General features: G+C 51.4%; 1 protein-coding gene across 18 annotated transcripts in view; it reads left to right on the forward strand.

Annotated features, from left to right (window-relative positions):
• MAP4 (microtubule associated protein 4) overlaps positions 1 to 17264 on the forward strand; it is a 153154-nt gene that overhangs the window by 103567 nt on the left and 32323 nt on the right. For 3 of the 18 annotated variants that reach the window (XM_068933962.1, XM_068933963.1, XM_068933966.1), the window contains exon 1: positions 205 to 4513. The exons of 9 other annotated variants lie outside the window; for them this stretch is intronic. In XM_068933962.1, coding sequence (XP_068790063.1) covers positions 529 to 4513 — 3985 coding nt within the window. In that variant the 5' untranslated portion in view covers positions 205 to 528. Of the gene's footprint in view, positions 1 to 197; positions 4514 to 17264 lie in introns of those variants that run through there. 6 more of the 18 variants (XM_068933970.1, XM_068933964.1, XM_068933967.1 and 3 more) reach the window with 5 other exon arrangements.

Genomic DNA, 17264 nt, shown 5'->3' on the forward strand with positions numbered 1-17264 from the left:
GCACCACTGAGGTGGATTTAGAGTTAGTGTAGTATCAGCGCTGAAAGTTCTGCTTTTATGATTATATGGACTGTTTTAGATAGCTAAAATCATTTTTTTGGGTTTTTTTTTGTAAGGCAAATAGTTGCTTTGATATTTGAGCAGGCTTCCTGTATTCCAGGTCTACCTACTGCACAATTAAGGCAAGCTAACAAATCAAGTGAAGGCAGGTTTGGCAGAGCAAAACCTGCAGCAGTGCCTATTGCAGATGTGCCAGAGGAACGTCTAATAGGCCTCCCACAACAGAAGAGTCCTGACCCAAAAGTAGATCCCTATTCTGTAGCAGAGCTTGGATGTGTTACTGGAACATCCCCTCGCACTAGGGCTTCCCATAAAAAGGCAGCTGAGCAGCCATCCAGTGTGCTGTCAGAGTTTGCGGAGAGCTGCAGAGACGTGCCAAGGGAGAGCTGGGATTTGGAAGGTTCTCCAGTCATTGTGAAGAAAAAGAAAAAGAAACCAAAACAAAAGAGAAATCAGCAGCCAAGAACAATGGAGTTCTGGGATGAGAATACTGCAATCTCCCAAGCTCCTAAAAGTTCTCCTTTTGCTGTTGAACTGCAAAAACCAGTTGTCCGTACCGTCTTGCCTGCAGAAACTCGCAAAGAGCAGTTAATTGCCTCAGGGAACAGAGCTTCAGATATGCCAAAGGATGCGAGAATAACAACTGGAAATCTCATCTTGGATGATCAAAATGCCTTCCCAATGCCAGCACCCAGACAGCAGGCCCAAAAAAATGACACGCTGTTGGAGTCTGTATTGGATGCAAAAAATGGAGACTTCATGAAAGCAGAAGAAATGAGAGATGACAGTTTGTTGCAATCTAAAGGCAAAATAAAACCGGTTCCCTTGGAGCAGATGGACAAGGCAGACAAGACGAAGGTGGGGGAACCTGTTAGAGCAAAGATGCTGACCAAGCCTGTGGAAATAAGTCATCTTGATAAAAACCAAAAGAGGGAGTATAAGGAGCCAGACCGTTCAGACCTGAAGGCATCTCTTTCGGAAGAGATCAATCTAAGCAGAGTAGAAACTCCTTTAAACACCAAACCTTCAGAAATTCCCCCTTCTGATGAAGGTAAGGAGACTGAGCGCGCATCTCCCAAGCATGAAACGTTCACTGTCCCCACTGAGCTTCAGGCTTCCATTGGGTCATTGGAAGAAAAAGCAAAGAAAAGAGGTAGTGAAAAGAGCAAAGAGGCTGAAAACGAATCCTTCAAGCAGCCCGATCTTCTAGAGGCTAGGGCCCCAATAGACAAACTTTCTGACGAGCCCAAAGCAGCTGACAAAACTGAAACAGTCTCCCCTGATAAGTGCACAGAGGTCAACTTCAGTACTTCAGAAGGAGTACTGAAGACCACAACAGATGCTAATAAAATGTCTGTTACACCGTTAGTTGTACCAAAACCTGGGGAAGTTACTGATTCGAAAAACAGAAAAGCTGACAGATTTTCAGAGCAGACGTTACTTCTGGCAGCTAAGTTTGACACAGCTAACTATCCTACCTCTGCTGAAGCCATTCATGGAGTTATAGTAGCAGATTCCCCTGACAAAAACAAAGAGCCTGGATTTACTGCGTTAGAGCATCAGACTGCAAAAGACCCCAATATTGTACAGGGGATGGACAAACCTAAAAAAAAGCGTAGTGAAGGGAAAGTCAAAAAAATTAAAAATTTCCCCGAGCAGATAACTGTTTTGGAGGATGTAAGCAAACTTACTGGTGGAGCGAAGACAGATGAGACGAAAGAAACGGCTTTCCCTGAGAAAGGCAGAGAGGCTGCTTTTACTACAAGAGGATATCCATCAGCAAACGTTACACATAGTGATACTGCAAAAGCAGCAGACAAACCAAAAAAAAGAGGTAGCGATGGAAAAAGTAAAAAAAGTGAAAAAAGTTTTTTCCAGCAGCCTTTTCTTTTCGAGAGCAAGAGGGACGTAAGTAGTTCTCCTGACATAATCGACAAATCTAAAGAAATAAGTGTTAGCGATAAAGGTGGGGAGAGAGGCTGTCTTACGGCTGAGTGTTTTCAGGAAAACGTGTCAGAGGCAGCTAAAACGCAAAGTCTCGCTGAACTGGTGACTGAGGAGCCTAAACAAAATGTTGGAAAAAGTGAAATGGCTCATTTGGGCGCTTTAGACCAGCCGTTACTGGTGGGGGGTAGGACAGATGAAGCAAAGTGTCTTGTTATGGGTGACACGGTCAGCAAGACGGAGGAGGTAAATTTGATGAATAAAGGCAAAGAGGTTGGATTTGCTTCTCCAGGTGAACTGGTTATGCCAGATTCTAGTGCAACGTTGGCAGACAAACCTAGAAAGAGGTGTAGTGATGGGAAAAGAAAAAAAAGTGAAAAGAGTCCTTTTGGGCAGCCTGCTGTCCTGGAGACTAGGGTGGAATCAAGTAATCTTCTGAGCAAAGAGGAGGTGGCTGGAAACGCAAAAGAAATGGCCTTTGATAAAGATAAAAAATCCCATTTTGAAGGAGCCCTCTCGCTGGAGAATCTGACAGGTACAACCAAAGAGGCGCTGGAAAAGCCTGAAACGCAGGGTGGCGATAGAACTAGCTTCTCTAATCAGATGGTTCTTTCAGGTCATAAAATAGAGACAGCAAAGCCAGAAATGGTCAAAACTAAAGAAACTTGGCCCGCTAGCAAAGGTAAGGAAAGGGACATGAATGCATCAGAGCCTCTCCCGGAGAGCAGGACCGGTGGAGCTGAGGCACATAGCCTCACCAGAGAACCGCTGACAGACAAGCCTAGGAATAAGGGTAGAGATGTGAAAGGCAAAAAGACTGAAAACAGTCTTGAGCGCCCTGTCGCACTGGGTCTAGTTAAAATCCCTGCAGCAGTTGAAGAGGTGGGAAATATTACGGAAGCTCAGTCTCCTGATAAAGGCAACGAGAATAATTTCACTGTTTCAGTGAGTCTGCTAGGTGGCCTGGCTGATACTGCCAATGTACAAGCTTCTGCTAAACCTCTGGAGCCAGAAAAATCAAGCACAAGCAATAAAGAGAAATGCAGGAAGATGGAGGCTAGCTTGGAGCAGATGTTTCTCTTGGAACCTAACGCAGGTGGAGCGATGTTTCCTACCGGCAACACGGAGAGAGCTGACGGATCCAAGGCAGAAAGCTCCACTCGCTGTAGCAGCATGGCTGGACTCCCTGGTTTAGAGCATCCAGCTCTAAACTCCACCTCCCCAGTGGCGGATCGCAGTTTGGCCCCAGAACCTGATAGATCTAAAAAGAAGGGCAGTGATGGAAGAAGTAAAAAAGCTAAAAATGCCTCTGAGCAGCCTGTCTCTCTAGAGACAAAAATTAGCAGGAGTAAAGTGCAGCCTCCCATGGCATCAGAGATGGACTATGGGATGGAAGAAATGGATTTTGTAGATGAAAACAGAAATATTAAGAACTTCCCCCTTGGCCCTCAGATGCCCTGGGATACTGAGGGGAGCTGCTTTGACTCCTTTGCTCAGGCAGCAGGAGTTAGCCCTGAAGGACCTGGCAATGTTTCTTCTGGCCTCCTAAAGGAAATGGAAAAGGATGCAGGAGGTAAGGCGCTCCCGTCTTCTGGAGTGGTATCAGAGAACAGCAGCAGAGGGCCTGGATCTGGTGATAAGGAGGAGATACATGAACAGAAATCTTATGAGCATCCGATCAGTCTGGGCCATGAAGAGCCTAGAAAGGACGTTTCAATGAAAGAGGATGATAAAACCAAAGAGACTGGTTCCTGGGATGAGAAGGAGACGGGTAAACGGCTTTCTTTGGATCAATCAGTTATACAGGACATCAAATCAAAAAAGGATGAAGTTTCCCTTTCTACTCTAGCAAAGGTGGATGATCAAAAAACAAGAATCACGGATGAAAGGCAAGACGCTGGCTGCGCTTCCTCAGACCTTCTGCATGTCCTTGGAGAGAAGGACACTGGGTGCATTTCCTCTGGCTTCCCTGTGACTCCGGAGAGCAGAGCAGACGCGGCTGCGCCGCTGGCTGCAGCAGAAGCGTCGATGGAGAGTAACGGTGAAGAGATCGAGCTGCCTGGAGGCAGGAAGAGCGAGCAAAGCTTGCTGAAGGACCCAGTTAGTTTAGATGATAAAGTAGACGAAGCAGAGGCTGCTGATTTAAATCTGAGAGCTGCCCAAACAGTCAAAACAAGTCCTAAAGATAACGGTAAAACTAATTCTCAACTCGCAGAAGAGGATGCTGCTCACGATGGGGAAGCTCACCTGAAGGATGTCCCGGCTTTGAAGTCTGAAGCAGATAAACCCCAAGACACAATGAAAGAAAAAGAGGAGGAATCTGAAGAAAAAAGTGTGAAAGAGGCAAAGAAAGAAGAAAGACTTAAAGCAAAAGAACAGATAAAAGGCTACATGAGACCCACAAAGTCGAGAGGTGGCCCAGCTGTACCAGCCAGGTCTGCCGCTCAAGAGCGAGAGAAACAAAAGCAGCCGAAACCCGCTGGTATGAGCCGGCAGAGGCAAGAAAAAGGTGTGTGCTTGCGATTCGAGCTAGCGGCAGTAATGCAGACAGCTTGCGTGCAAGACCTTGCTATTTGTCAGTGCGTTGGCATGAATACGTAATTGTTAATCCTATGTGGCACAACCAAGTGTGGCATGACTGGTTTTTTGGCTGATCTTAAAAGGCTGTTAGTTCTGCTTGCCTCTCTCACAGTGCTAATTCCCCAACTTTGAAGAACTGACAGCTTGGTTTAAGTTCCAGAACTCTGATATTTTTTTTTTCGTTTTTGTTTTGTTTCTTCATTCAGAGTTAATTTGACATATCTATTGTGGCACCTAATTTTTAAGTAAACTTGTACTTTTGGGGTTCAATTGCATTAGCTTCTTGTCACAGAGGCTGAAAATGATACTCGTTTGAGATGCAACAGAGAGTCGTCTTGGTCACTAAATAGCCCCGTCTGCCCCGGAGGGCCGGGAGTCGGACGCTTCTGGGGCAGGAAGTGTGCTTCCTCTCTGGCACATGAGGTTTGGTTGTAATAATACATCAGGCTAATTGCAATCAGCTACTTTTCCTCCTGCAATTGGTTTATAACTCTTTCTTAAGCTAGCTTGAACTGCCTATAAAACACGTTTCCTCTCTCGTACTTTTAGAGAAACGATCTTTCCTAAAGCAGAGTTGCAGCGAGACGGTAACTGGGGTGAGAATCGGAGTGAGGTTATCTCTCTGCTGAGATTTTGGATTGAACGGGTCAACTTTTTGGGCTGGTTCCTCTGGCTGCGTCCGTGGAATAAGACCCCTTTCCCGTAGGAAAAGCAATGGAAGATCATAGGGCCTCTGAAAGGGAGACCGTAGTATGGATACGGACGAACTAAAATAAAAAAAAGCCCAGAAAGGGCTTCTGGTCGTTCTAAACCTTCCTCAGAAAGAACTGGTCTCTTCTCTGTGAAACTCGGTCTGCTGAAGTGGGCCGGAGAGGTCTGTCCCTGCTTGGGCGCTCTTGTTTTGGCCTTGTCGCCAGGCACGGCGGTCTGTTCCCGTTCCTTTCTCTGCGGAGGTCCATGCTGCCAGTTTGCATGATGCAGCCGCTCACTTAACAAGCATAGAGCTCGAGTGCGCCTTAACATGCTGGTCAGGTTTTTGAGAGGTTTTGTAATTTTAATGAGTGTTGCATAACCCGAAGCAGTTCTATTTTGGTGGAAGTGGTGTACTCTGCATGAACCTGTGCCTGCAGAAGCAATGTTCCTCGGTGCATGATGCTACAAAACGAAGCGAGCTAAAGGCAGTGTCTCTTTTTTTTTTTTTTTTTTTCTTTCTTTTAAAGCCTTTTCATTATCTGCTGGAAGTCTTTGTTTTCCCTTGCTAACTGCGGTATTTAAGGGGGCAGTACTTTGGTGGGAGCTTCGCACGAAGAGGAGAAGCCTTTCCCGCGTGTTCTGCGCAGGCCCGCGGCGCGCCGCGCTCACAGGTCGCCCAGGTAGCTCGGAGCAGCTCGTCGGCGTGCGAGGACCGCCTGCGCCTGCGCTTTGCACCGAGAAGTTGGCCTGACCGAAGTTTCGCTCGTACGCCTTCGCTTTTGTCCTTCCGGCGCTTCGCGGGTTCGCGGTCGCTTCTTCAGAGAAGCTCTGGGCGACGGGGTTTGCGCGCCGGCGTTGCCGGCCGCGTTCCTCGCCCGGCCGAGCGCTCGCCGGCCGGCGCAGCGGACGCGGGCAGGAGGAGCCCGGCGCCGCCTCGGGCAGCGCCGCGGCGGCCGAGCGGCAAAGCGCAGCTTGCCGCGGAGCCGGGGCAGGACAGGCTTACGCGGGGGCTTACGCGGCCTTGCCTGGCTCCTTCCTTCGCTGCCCTTCCGGGGCAGAGGAGCGTGTGCTTTTGGGGTTGTGTTTCTGGTTTGGTTTTTTGGGACGCAACTATTTCCAGCTATTTCTGTAGAATTTACGAATTGTAAGAACGTTATCTTATTCTCATCAAACATATGCCTTACCCGTCACCAGAACGCTTCATCTGCATTTGGCACGCAGGGCTGTGAAGTTTGTACTTTTCAACATCTAATAGCCCCGTTTTTTACATATATCTGTATCTCTGTATATCTATATACATATCTATATATCTATCTATATCTCTCCATATAAAAAGCTATTTTTCTTTGCCCCAGTGGGCAGTCAGTGATCCTTTATCAGAATAACGTGGGTAGAGGTTTTGGAGGATCTTCTGCCGAAGTTGAATAACCACAGTTTCCGTAGCCAGGCTCCCGTATCTGAAATTGTCTGCGTGCAAGAATAGCAGGGTGGCTTCTCTATACGTCTCCGCTCATGTATAGGCTGCTAAAACAGGGACAAGCTTTGCGATGCCGTTTCGCTGGGAGTCATGGCAACTGTGATGCTGCAGCTTTCTGTCCCTGGCAGAAGTTGTGAGCACCTCCTGTAGATTATGCCTGAAAACTTCTTCTGTAATTTTTTTTTTCTTTTTTAATTTTGACTTTGAATTTATTCTCCTCGTGCATCGTTTTTGGTTCATTTCAGCTTCCCGTTTTTGTTGCCGCTGCGGTACGAGCTGCCCAGGTTCTCCTGGAGGACCATCTCCTACCAGGAGGCGGTTCTGGCACCGGGAGCCTGTCGGATGCTCGGCCTGCCGGGCAAAGCATGGTCTTTCCTTGGTGCGTCTTCTTGCCAGGGGTCTGGTGTTGAGGAACGGGATGAACGCTGGCAGGCTTCATCCATCCGCTCTTGAAGCGGGTGGTTCAGATTTCCCTCCCTCCTCCCTCTGCCCCTCGAGCCATGTCCCTGGCAACATCAGGACTTCAGAAAGAAATCATTTTCTCCAGTCCATCCTTAAAGAGCAGCCTGTTCCAAGCCCGCCCGTAATTTGCCTCGGTGTTCTGGGTTTTGCATCGTCTTCCGTTTCCCGGGTTGTGTGAGCCCTGGTTTGTGCTACCCCAAACTGCAGCCGCTTTGTCTGACGCCAGCTATCGCGACGCGGCAGCGCGATGGGCGCTGCCGACGCACGGATACCTGCATCCGTCTCGCCTGAGGTCGTAACCCCAAACCCGCTTGCGGACAAATGCTTCACGGTAACGGACTGAGTGGCTATTTTAATATTGTCTTTTTAATGCTCAGAATGATGTTATATTGCAGCGTGTTCATTAATTAAGGCTTGTTAACTGTCCCGGGTAGCTACAGGAGAGAGAAGGAAGCCTAACGACGGCCCCTGCCCCTTCTCATGTCAGTGCGTATTTAGGAAGCTCGCGTTTGTGTGTAGTTTACATACATGAAGCACGTACGTATGAAGTCGCAGGAGAGCTGTGCCGTGATCTGCTATCCCCACCGTTTTTGCTCTCGCGTGCATTTTTTGATTCTGTTTTAAGAGAAATCATTCTTCTGTTATTCTTCTGTTAAATTATTATTATTCTGTTCGTAATTAAACGATGAGTTTAGACAGTGTTTTGTGCAGACCTGCCGTTGGGAGGCGCTGGATGTTTATAGCCTTTGACTTGTTGGTCAGCGAGGCAGAATCAGTGCATGGCTCTAAGGACGCTCGTCGAAGGAGTGCTCGAAGCGGCTGCAATGGGCCGCGTACGACAAGCTCTTTTTCCCGTTGGCTTTGTACCGCGTGTTGTGTGGATGTTGGCTTTTCCCCTGGCTGGACGGTCCCGCTCGGGGCCCCGCGCTCTAAGTTGGCGTCCCGTAGTGTTAGCCCAGCGCTTCCCAGCTTCGGTTTTCCTCCTTTAATTTGTCTTGCTGCTCATCTTTGACACTCTAGTTTTCAGGAAAAGCTGGCAACGTAGCAGAGATACTGCCGTTCTTGTATTCTGCCAGATTAAAAACGTTAAACGCGTTTCCTTAGTAATGTTGTTTGCCTTTCAGAGGATATCTGAGTTTTAAATCTCGTTTCTTGCGTTGCTTGTGTTGCGGTGTCAGCTTAGCTTTGCCTCTGCTCGGTGTCCGCTATAAACCAGAACTGGTAGCGTTTTGCGTTGGGAGCGCTCTTGAGCCTTTCTAATTCTGTTTTTCAGTAGGACATTAGGATTTTAATGCATTACGTGCACATTCGAAAGTAAATGGGATTAGGTCTGCAACCGTCCTGTGGCGTGGACGGGGAGGCAGCGGTCAGCGGTCTCGTGGGGCCCTGCGCGCCCTTGAAACGCTAACGTTTCAGTTCAAAGTTAGGCTGGTCGGAGCGCTCAGACGTTCCGGTTCGCCGCTTTGTCCTCGACCCTGGCTGCTTCCAAACGGGACGAAGAAACGGGGCCCGAGAGTTGAGCGGGTCGCGGCAGGCTCGGTGCGTGGCCGGTGTTTCACGTGCGGCGAGCGCGTGCGCGCGCGCGCCCACCTGCCGCCGGCGGACGTGCACGTTGCGGCTTTGTGGTCTTGGCTCTGCCGGACGCGGCGTCCTCGGTGACTGCCGTTGGCAGTAATACTTGCTGCGAGATCACGTCGGTTGGCGATGGTGGCAGGGAGTCGCTCAGCAGCCTGCAAGGTGATGTTGCCTTAGAAACTGGTGCAGAGGAGACTGCACAGGAACAATTGCGTTAGATTAAAAAAGAAAGAAAGGGAAAACGCAAAGGCATTAGAAAGGAGAAGTAATAGCTTGAGGAGCAAAGCAAAAATAGAAACACTAGGCTGATTCATCTGCTGAGGCTGGAAGCTTGCAGATTGGGTGTTAAGGCATGACGTGCTGATGTAGTGATCCTGGGCTGCTCTAGTTCTTGGCACTGTCTCGGCCTGGGCAGTCATGCGTTTCACCTGGCGCGCTCAGACCTGGTGAAGCGGCTGTGATGCTTTGCAGCTCCTTCAGCACGGAGGTACCTCTTCCCTTGGGAAAGGCTCGCTTTCCGAGATGCAGGATAAGCATCAAAATGTGCCTAAGCAGCTGGGGTAAATGACTGCGGATGTGTTCAATGTTGGTACTGAAATACGTGCTGCGTGCTCAGCTTCCTTGGCAGGCTTATTTGTCTTAACTATACCTTTAAGAAAACGCGGGATTTAATAATGGCAAGAGGATGTGAATAGATGAAATACAGGTCTAACCAAACCTTCCTCCTTGTGAAACATGCTGTCTGTCTTGGCCCTGAAAGGCTGCGAGAAGCTGCAGGCAGTGGGCAAACCTGCGTCCAGAAGGTGCTCCGGCGGCTGACTCGCAGCAGCCTGTACCCATTGCGCTGCTGTTATCCGGCATGGCCTCAAAAAGAGAGGCGGTGGAGAGCCAAAAGGATGGTGAAACCCAAAATTTGGCATTTGAAGAGTAATACCTCTTCCTCAAAGTTGAACTAAGGGTAAAAACAGTGGATGGGTTTCCTCTCGGGAAGTTGCTTACTTGCCCTCATAATCCCACTAGTCTTTAGCGTGGGCCCTTCCTCACTTGTACTCGTCTTCATAATCCATCTGAACATCCTCCCGTTCCCCCCTGCTTATCTTTCATTGACGAATACGTCTTTTCTTACGGTAGCTTAGAAAGTTAAAGCCTGCGGAGAGTCTAGAGGAACGAGGGGGGGACCAGAGCCCTGCTGTCGGGGCTGGAGGTGGTGCGCGCTGTGCGTTAGTGATTTCTGGTCTCGCCGAAAGCTTAACGGAACGGCAGCGGCGTGACACCGGAGGCAAAATGTTAGGAAATTTCCAGGAGAAAATTTGGAAGAGTAGAGGAGGCCAGGGCATGGGAGAGGAGAACGTGCACCTTGAAACAACGTCCTCTGTGTCAGGTGGCGTTACTCCTGCTTCTGAACAAGCCCAGGGCTCCGTACGTGCATCAAAACCGCCCCCCGGCTAGTAGATAAAGCGGCGGTGGCTGTTGTTACTGGTTGTGGATTGATAGTATGAGGCGGTCTTTGCTTTGCAGTGACACAAACCTCCTCTGTGGTATCGGGCTGTGAAGTATCAGCCCCTACATCAACGTGGCTCTGTTGCTCTAGCTTCGATTGCATGACAGCCGTTTGCTCAAAAGAAGAACGGCATTTGAAACGGTGGCTCGATCGTTTCGCCCTGACTGGTGCAGGGCAGTGAGTTCTCGCTTGCGGGTGGAGACCTGCTGCTGAAATCTCGTTTGGGAATTGACTGAGCAGCGAAGGCATAGCAGCGACTCCACGGGATCCGGTGACTTCAAGGCCTGCCGTTTTGGGGACCGAGATGCTTTTCGAATGAGCAAACACTTGCCAGCACCAGGCCTACATCAGTTAGGAGAGAGAAGGTAAGTGGTGAGCTCGGGTCCCATTTTCCGCTAGCAAGACACCTATGAACATTTAAAGTACAAAAGAATTGCTGATGCCTTTTGAGCAGCGCAGCTTGTGGGTGGAACCGTTCTGCTTAATTAGGGGGTGTCATGAAAGAGTCATGTAATTTACAGTTCCTTAGTCATTGTTTTTAAATATAGCAACTTCTTAAATCCAGAACTTAAATACAAGGAGATAAATGTGTGGATCGTAGCGCTTCTCAGCAGCAGGTTAAATTCAGGGGGCGTACTGTAGCTTGTGTGTCCCTGGGTATAAAAATACATTTATGCTCAGTTAAACGACAATAGGGAGTTGACTGTAAGGACAAAATTTTCTCCTAGACTTGGTGTATAATGTCTGTAAGGCGGCGTAACCCTGGCTCAAAGAGAAGAGTTTGCCTTAGTCGAGGATAATCTGTATGAGGCGTTTTTAAGACAAAGGCAACGCTGCGGTTTGCTGCTGATGCAGTAGTATCAGTCTGGATGCCGGGGACCGAGTAGACAGGAACAATCTTCCGGACCCTCAGCGCTGCCATGTAACGAGGGAAACGCTACCCGAACGGAGAATCACAGGCAGAGAAGCGTTGCGGTGGCTGCTGGAGGCGGAGGCTTGGCAGGACGGGCGAGGAGCGCGCTTATCCCGCCTTGAGACCGGTCTCTCGAGCAGATCGACCGGAAACGCTAAACGCTCCTTGTAAAACTTGTGCAGTGGTTGAAAACGCCGTTCGAAGACGCCGCTTTAGAAAAAGCGAACGACAAAGGTGACAGCACTGCAAACGACAAAGCCACCCCGGAGCCGTCCCACGTCGCTGCCAGCTTCGCCCGCTTGCTCGTGTGCTCGATAGCTTCTAGCCGGTGAGCAACGAAATCGTCGTTACAGCGATGCTCGCGGTCACCGCTGACTCCGGGAGCGGAGGCTGAACCGCGCCGCGGCGCCCGCAGAGCTCTTTCTGCGCCAGGCCTGGCGGGGGGTTGGCTCAGGTTGGGTGGTGGTCCGGCCCTCCAGGAGGAAATCGCTCAGCTGGCTTCCCGAGCGATCTCAAGAGCGGCCCGTCAGCAGGAATTGGTACTTATAAATGAATCGGTCATGATACAGTTAGAGGGAAGGGGAGGCCGCAAGATTTTTTCCAGAGATGTGTGGCTACCTAAGAAACGTTACTCTCGGTTTGGATTTTGAAAACCCCGTTCGCATCTAGGCAGAGATCAAAACCTGTTACCCAACGCCCCCCCCCGTTGCCAGAGGCTAAACCCCGACCTTTTAAAGCGCCGTCTGGAGCGCGGCTGGACGCGGTGACTGACAGCTGCGGGAGGAGGAGGAGGAGGAGGAGGAGGAGGAGGAGGAGGAGGTTCTGCCGCGGACGCGGGGGCCCGGCGTGTCGTCACGGCCGGCGGCAGCCTGCGCGCCGGCTCGCTCGGCGCTGGCGCTGCGGCTCCGCCAGGAGCGGCGGCACTCGCCGATGTCCCTGGCCGACGAGCAGCCCGCGCCGCTCGCCGAGCGCAGCCCGGACGCCTCTTCCGAAGCCTCCCGCCGCATGGAGTCCCCGAAAGATTTCGGCAGAACCGAATTTGAATGGCAGAGGACGGAGGGCAAGCTTAACGAGATCGGCTTGAACGTGAACTCGGGGGGCCCCGTTAAAGACGGGCTCGTTAAGAGCGCTGGCTTTACGGATGAGGACAAGCTCTGCTTCTTTGAAGGAAAGCTAGACAAAGAGCTAAAAATAGCTCCGAAAGACAAAAGAGAAATTGAGGCGCAAGGCAAAAAATACCAGGCGGCTGCAGGTCACCTTGAAACCTGGTCTTTGATTTCTGAAACGTTCCCTTCGGCAGACGGGAACTTTGCAAACCCTAAAACTACAGATTTTCGTTTGGGACAGGCGGGAGCTGAAAAACCGTGTGCCGGGCTGGGTAAGAATGAAGCCATCACCGACCAGGAGAAAGCAGCTGGGAAGGCTGGAGCGGAGACCAAGTGCCAGCCAGCCCCAAACCTGCCCAACGTGTCCGTGTCGGAGAGCGATCCCAGCACGTTCCTGCAGGAGCAGGACATCAGCGTCTGGAATCCCAATTTCCACCTTATCTCGCCTGACAATTCGGGGTCGAAAGAAGCAGCCGTGAAAAAAGAGGGCGCCCCCCCCAGCTACTGTGTCCTTGGGGTGGTTAACGACAGCTATGGGCAGAGCGGTGGCTTTTCTTCTTCCTTAGCTGCCTCTAAGCCCGAGCTCCCGACCACCACCGTAGAGCTCGCACAAGATGACTCCAAGAGTAGTTACTTTGCTAACGCCCCTGAAGCGGAGGAAGAGCTGGAGGAGAAGCTGGGCTGGCCGGCCGACGGCAGCTCCCTGCCCAGAGCCGCCCACCAAAGGAAGGCGATGCGGCGTGCCATGTCGGAGTGCTCCCACCTGTCCGTGCCCCTGGCCCTGGACCTGGCGGACAAGTACCCCGCGCCGGCGCTCAGGGAGGACGTGGCGACCGGTCTGCTCTCGCCGAACAGCAGCCTGATGCAGGGCTCGAGCCCCGCCACCCGGAAGCCCGGCGCCCCGATGAAGAGGGCGATGACGGTGTCGGAGGAGCAGCCGGCCGCCCCGAGCCCGGCCGCGAAGGAGCAGCCGTCCCTCCCGGCCGAGCAGCCGGCTGCCAAGAAGAGGGAGGAGAGCGGCGGCGGCACCTCGCTCCGGAGAGAGCTGGGCAGCCCGGGCTCGTATCTCAGCAAACTGGAGCAAATCCCCGAAATCGGCAGCCACGACAAAGGGGGAGAGGAGGAGGAGGCGGCGGCGGCGGCGAGGGGGGAGAAGAGAAATGCCGGCGCTGCCAGCCTCGACGCTCCGCAGAGCCGGAGCGGTGAGATGGAAGCCAGCAAAGCTGCTCCGCCGGAGAGAGAAGGAATTGAGGTCAGCGCTGGGCAGAGCGCTCCATCTCCCCAGCGAGGGGACTCGCCGCGCGATGGTATGTGGCTGATTTTCACCTCCCTGGGGAGCGAGCGGGCGGCGGGGGCTCGGAAGGAGCTGGCCGACTGCGCGGCCCGCCAGCGGGGCGGGGGGCCGGCACGGCTCGGGCTCCGCCGGCTATCGGCGGATGGGGCAAAACGGAGGCAAAACAGAAAATAGTTGCCGAGCCGCTTCCGCAGCATCTGCTGCGGCAGCAGCTGTGAATTGTGTGCTGGGATGCTAAAGCTGGCTGATAGGTTTAAAAATAGGTGGTTTCCGCGGTGGTTAGTAGGTCTGTGTCCTCTAAGCGCGCCGGGTGCCCTCTGCTCTGTGAGGAGCCCGCGCGTTGCCAGCGTTAAAACCTTTAAACTTTTGTCAGGAGGACCCGAGGCTTGTGCTTTCCAGCTAAGCTTTTGGTGTTTCTGCTTGAAGCAACCGGCAGCAGTACCTGGGTGGGCTGGTCCAGGGAGCTAATCTCTTCCTAGACGCCGTAGTGCTGAAATTGGGAATAGACTTTCCCCAGCGCTCTTTCTAACCTCCTTTTTTCCCAAAGCCCAGTTGCAACGGAGCCTTTCCCGCCGCTGAGGGTCAATAGCCGCCTGTTCTGCTTTGTAGTCTGTTGTTGTTTAAATCCGAGAAGACTGACCTCATGCATGAGAGCGCTCGCTCAAGTCCGTGACAAGAGCAGTTAATCTTTGTTGCAGGCTGGAGAACAACATCTCTGTCCCTCTTGCCAGCTTCAGCCGGCATCTACCTGCTTTTTCCCGGATTTGGGGGTGGGAGGGTCTGTGCGCTTGGTCTTTGTCCCCTGGCTTAATGAGAGCGCTTTGCACGGGAAGAGCAAAGCGAACGTGTCCGGGAATAAAGACAAAAGACTTGCACAGGAATTCTCCCCTTTAATGACTCCTCCTGTAGTCGTCTGGTTTGCTCATCCTTCAGTGGAGAAATATGAAACTGGGAATTGTAGTGTCCTGCCCCGAGACGGGAGGAACACGCAGGCGGGTGAAGGGCCGCGCCGTTCAGGCAGAGCTCGGCAGCGCTTGGCGGAGGTCGGTACGCTGAGCGGCACTGCGGGGTGAGGAAGGTGGTGCCGTCTGATACCTACCAGCCTAGAGAGTTGTCTTCTCTGCTTCGGTGGTGCGTTAGTGACACCCGATGGTCGGTCAGTCGGATCCAGAACGTTTGGCTACCTGTGGTACATCCCGGTTATCCGATTTTTCTTCCTGGCTACGATTAGTCGCATTCAACAGAATCGCACTGTGTCTGACGTGTTGCACTTTTCTCTCAAAATTTCTCTGAGATGCTTCAGTTTACAGGACTCGTGGTCAGGCCTCTCCCCAGAGATCTGTATAGTGAGGTTTTGGCAATACGAGCCTCCCCACGCAGAGCCACGTCTTCCCGTCTTCCCTCCTCCGCTTCGCGGTGTTTCCTTGTTCTTCATGGTCTGCTCGGTCCGCTGGTTTTAAGCAATTCTGGCAGTCGTGAGATGAAGAAGTGTCAGTCATGGTGGACTGCAGTCCCTGGTCCTTTGGGGCCGCAACGGAGATGTCGGGTCCCGTTACGCAGGGGGGAGTCATCGACTGTCCTGTCGAGAGAGAGGCATCAGGGTAGCTCAGAGAGCTCCTTGTTGTGAGCTAGAATTGGGGTGGACACCTGGAAATCCGGTGGCTCGAGTGAAAATAGGATCTGTGGTGCTATGTTTGCCCGCTCTCCGTTTGGTACTTAACCTGTGAGTCTCGTCATGCTTCTAGACAAACATGACACGAGCGGCAGTGATGTAGGAAACATCTAGCTGAGCGGAAAAGTCTGGAACAGAAGAAGTATCATACTTGCGCACACCTTTGTTAGGGCATTTCTGTGGTGTCAGGGGTTGCCAGCGCCCGCTCCGCCACCAGAGTTTATTTGCAGCAGGGCAGCAGCTGCTGCAAGCCGTGCTGTTAGCAAGGCATTGTACGCTTCAGATGACTAGGAACCATGTTTGGCTAGGCCACCAAATTGTGTAACGCTTAGGAGTAACCGTTTCAAAACACAAATCTATATAGGATCTTTAGTCTAGAAAACATCTAAAATTAAACTTCAAGTGGGTCGACTTGTTTTCCCCTATTGAGCATCAGTGATGTAAAGGCCACTGAAAGATGTAAACGCTCAGAGGTTCTTCTGGTTGGGTTGCGTTCCCATGGGTGACCAATTCGTATTACCAAACTTTTTGAAGCGTCTAGGTTTGAAATTTTGCTCTTGCAATCACAGAATCACAGAATCGTTTAGGTTGGATGGGACCTCTGGAGATCATCTAGTCCAACCTCCCTGCTCAAGCAGGGTCACCTAGAGCATATTGCCCAGGATCACATCCAGACGGGTTTTGAAGATCTCCAGCGAAGGAGACTCCACTACCCCTCTGGGCAACCTGTTCCAATGCTCTGTCACCCTCACAGTGAAGAAGTTTTTTCTCAGGTTCAGATGGAACTTCCTGTGGTTCAGTTTCTGCCCATTGCCTCTTGTCCTGTTGCTGGGCACCACGGAGAAGAGGCTGGCCTCATCCTCTTGACACTCCCCCTTCAGAGACTTGTACACGTTGATGAGATCGCCTCTCAATCTTCTCTTCTCCAGGCTGAACAGGCCCAGCTCTTGCAGTCTTTCTTCATAGGAGAGATGCTCCAGCCCTCTAATCATCTTGGTAGCCCTCCGCTGGACTCTCTCCAGGAGTGCCACGTCTCTCTTGTACTGGGGAGCCCAGAACTGGACACAGTACTCCAGGTGAGGCCTCCCCAGGGCTGAGGAGAGGGGCAGGATCACCTCCCTCCACCTGCTGGCAACACTCTGCCTCATGCACCCCAGGAGACCATTGGCCTTCTTGGCCACAAGGGCACACTGCTGCCTCATGGTCAACTTGTTAACTTGCAATCTTTATTTTAAGAGCTGATTTGTAGCCCTTGTGACTGCAGATCTGCGTGTGACCTGGTATGGTAACGACTGCGTTGGCAGACAGCTCAGGTGCTTCCCTAGGCAAGCGTGCTTTTTTTCTTGTTATCCCCGTCTCCAAAACAAACCGTTAGGAAACGGTCAGCTTAGGTTTGGTTGGTTCTGTTGCATACGATGCCACGGTAAGAAAGCAATAACATGTTGTCCTTGTTTCGCGTATGTGTGCTTCAGTAAGAATTTTTGGAATGCCAAAGAAAACAGGCAAAAAGTCCTTGCATAATTCTGACGTGCTTTCAAACTTCGCATGATGAGGTTTTACTTCCTCTCACCTGGTAACGGGTGGAGAGGCAGTTATCATGAGAGTAAGTCAACCAGTCGGTCAGTCTTGGCTCCAAGTATAGAACCAGTGCTAAATCCGTCCTTCGCATGTTATTTACAGCTAAATTACTCGTCCACATCCTAATCGACTTCCTCCTCTTCAGTCTTGATATTCACCTTGCAAGTCTCCTTCCCAGCACAAGGCAGTATGTCCAAAGTGTCGTGGCCAACATCATCTAGTTTACCTGATACAAATGTATCTATTTCTTCTCTTTTAGTCCTTGATTTTGCTGCTGGTTCTGTCTGTTCAGTCTGGACGTAGCCCTTGCGTTCAGGGTCAGCAGTTCTTGTCACTTGCCCCTTTCCTTCATCTTAACAGTCCTTGAAAGAGTTGTCCAAGCTAATTTTAATTACTTGAATGGCATCTC

This window comes from Struthio camelus, chromosome 2 (genome assembly GCF_040807025.1).
Source record: "Struthio camelus isolate bStrCam1 chromosome 2, bStrCam1.hap1, whole genome shotgun sequence".
NCBI classification, from domain to species: Eukaryota; Metazoa; Chordata; class Aves; order Struthioniformes; family Struthionidae; genus Struthio; species Struthio camelus.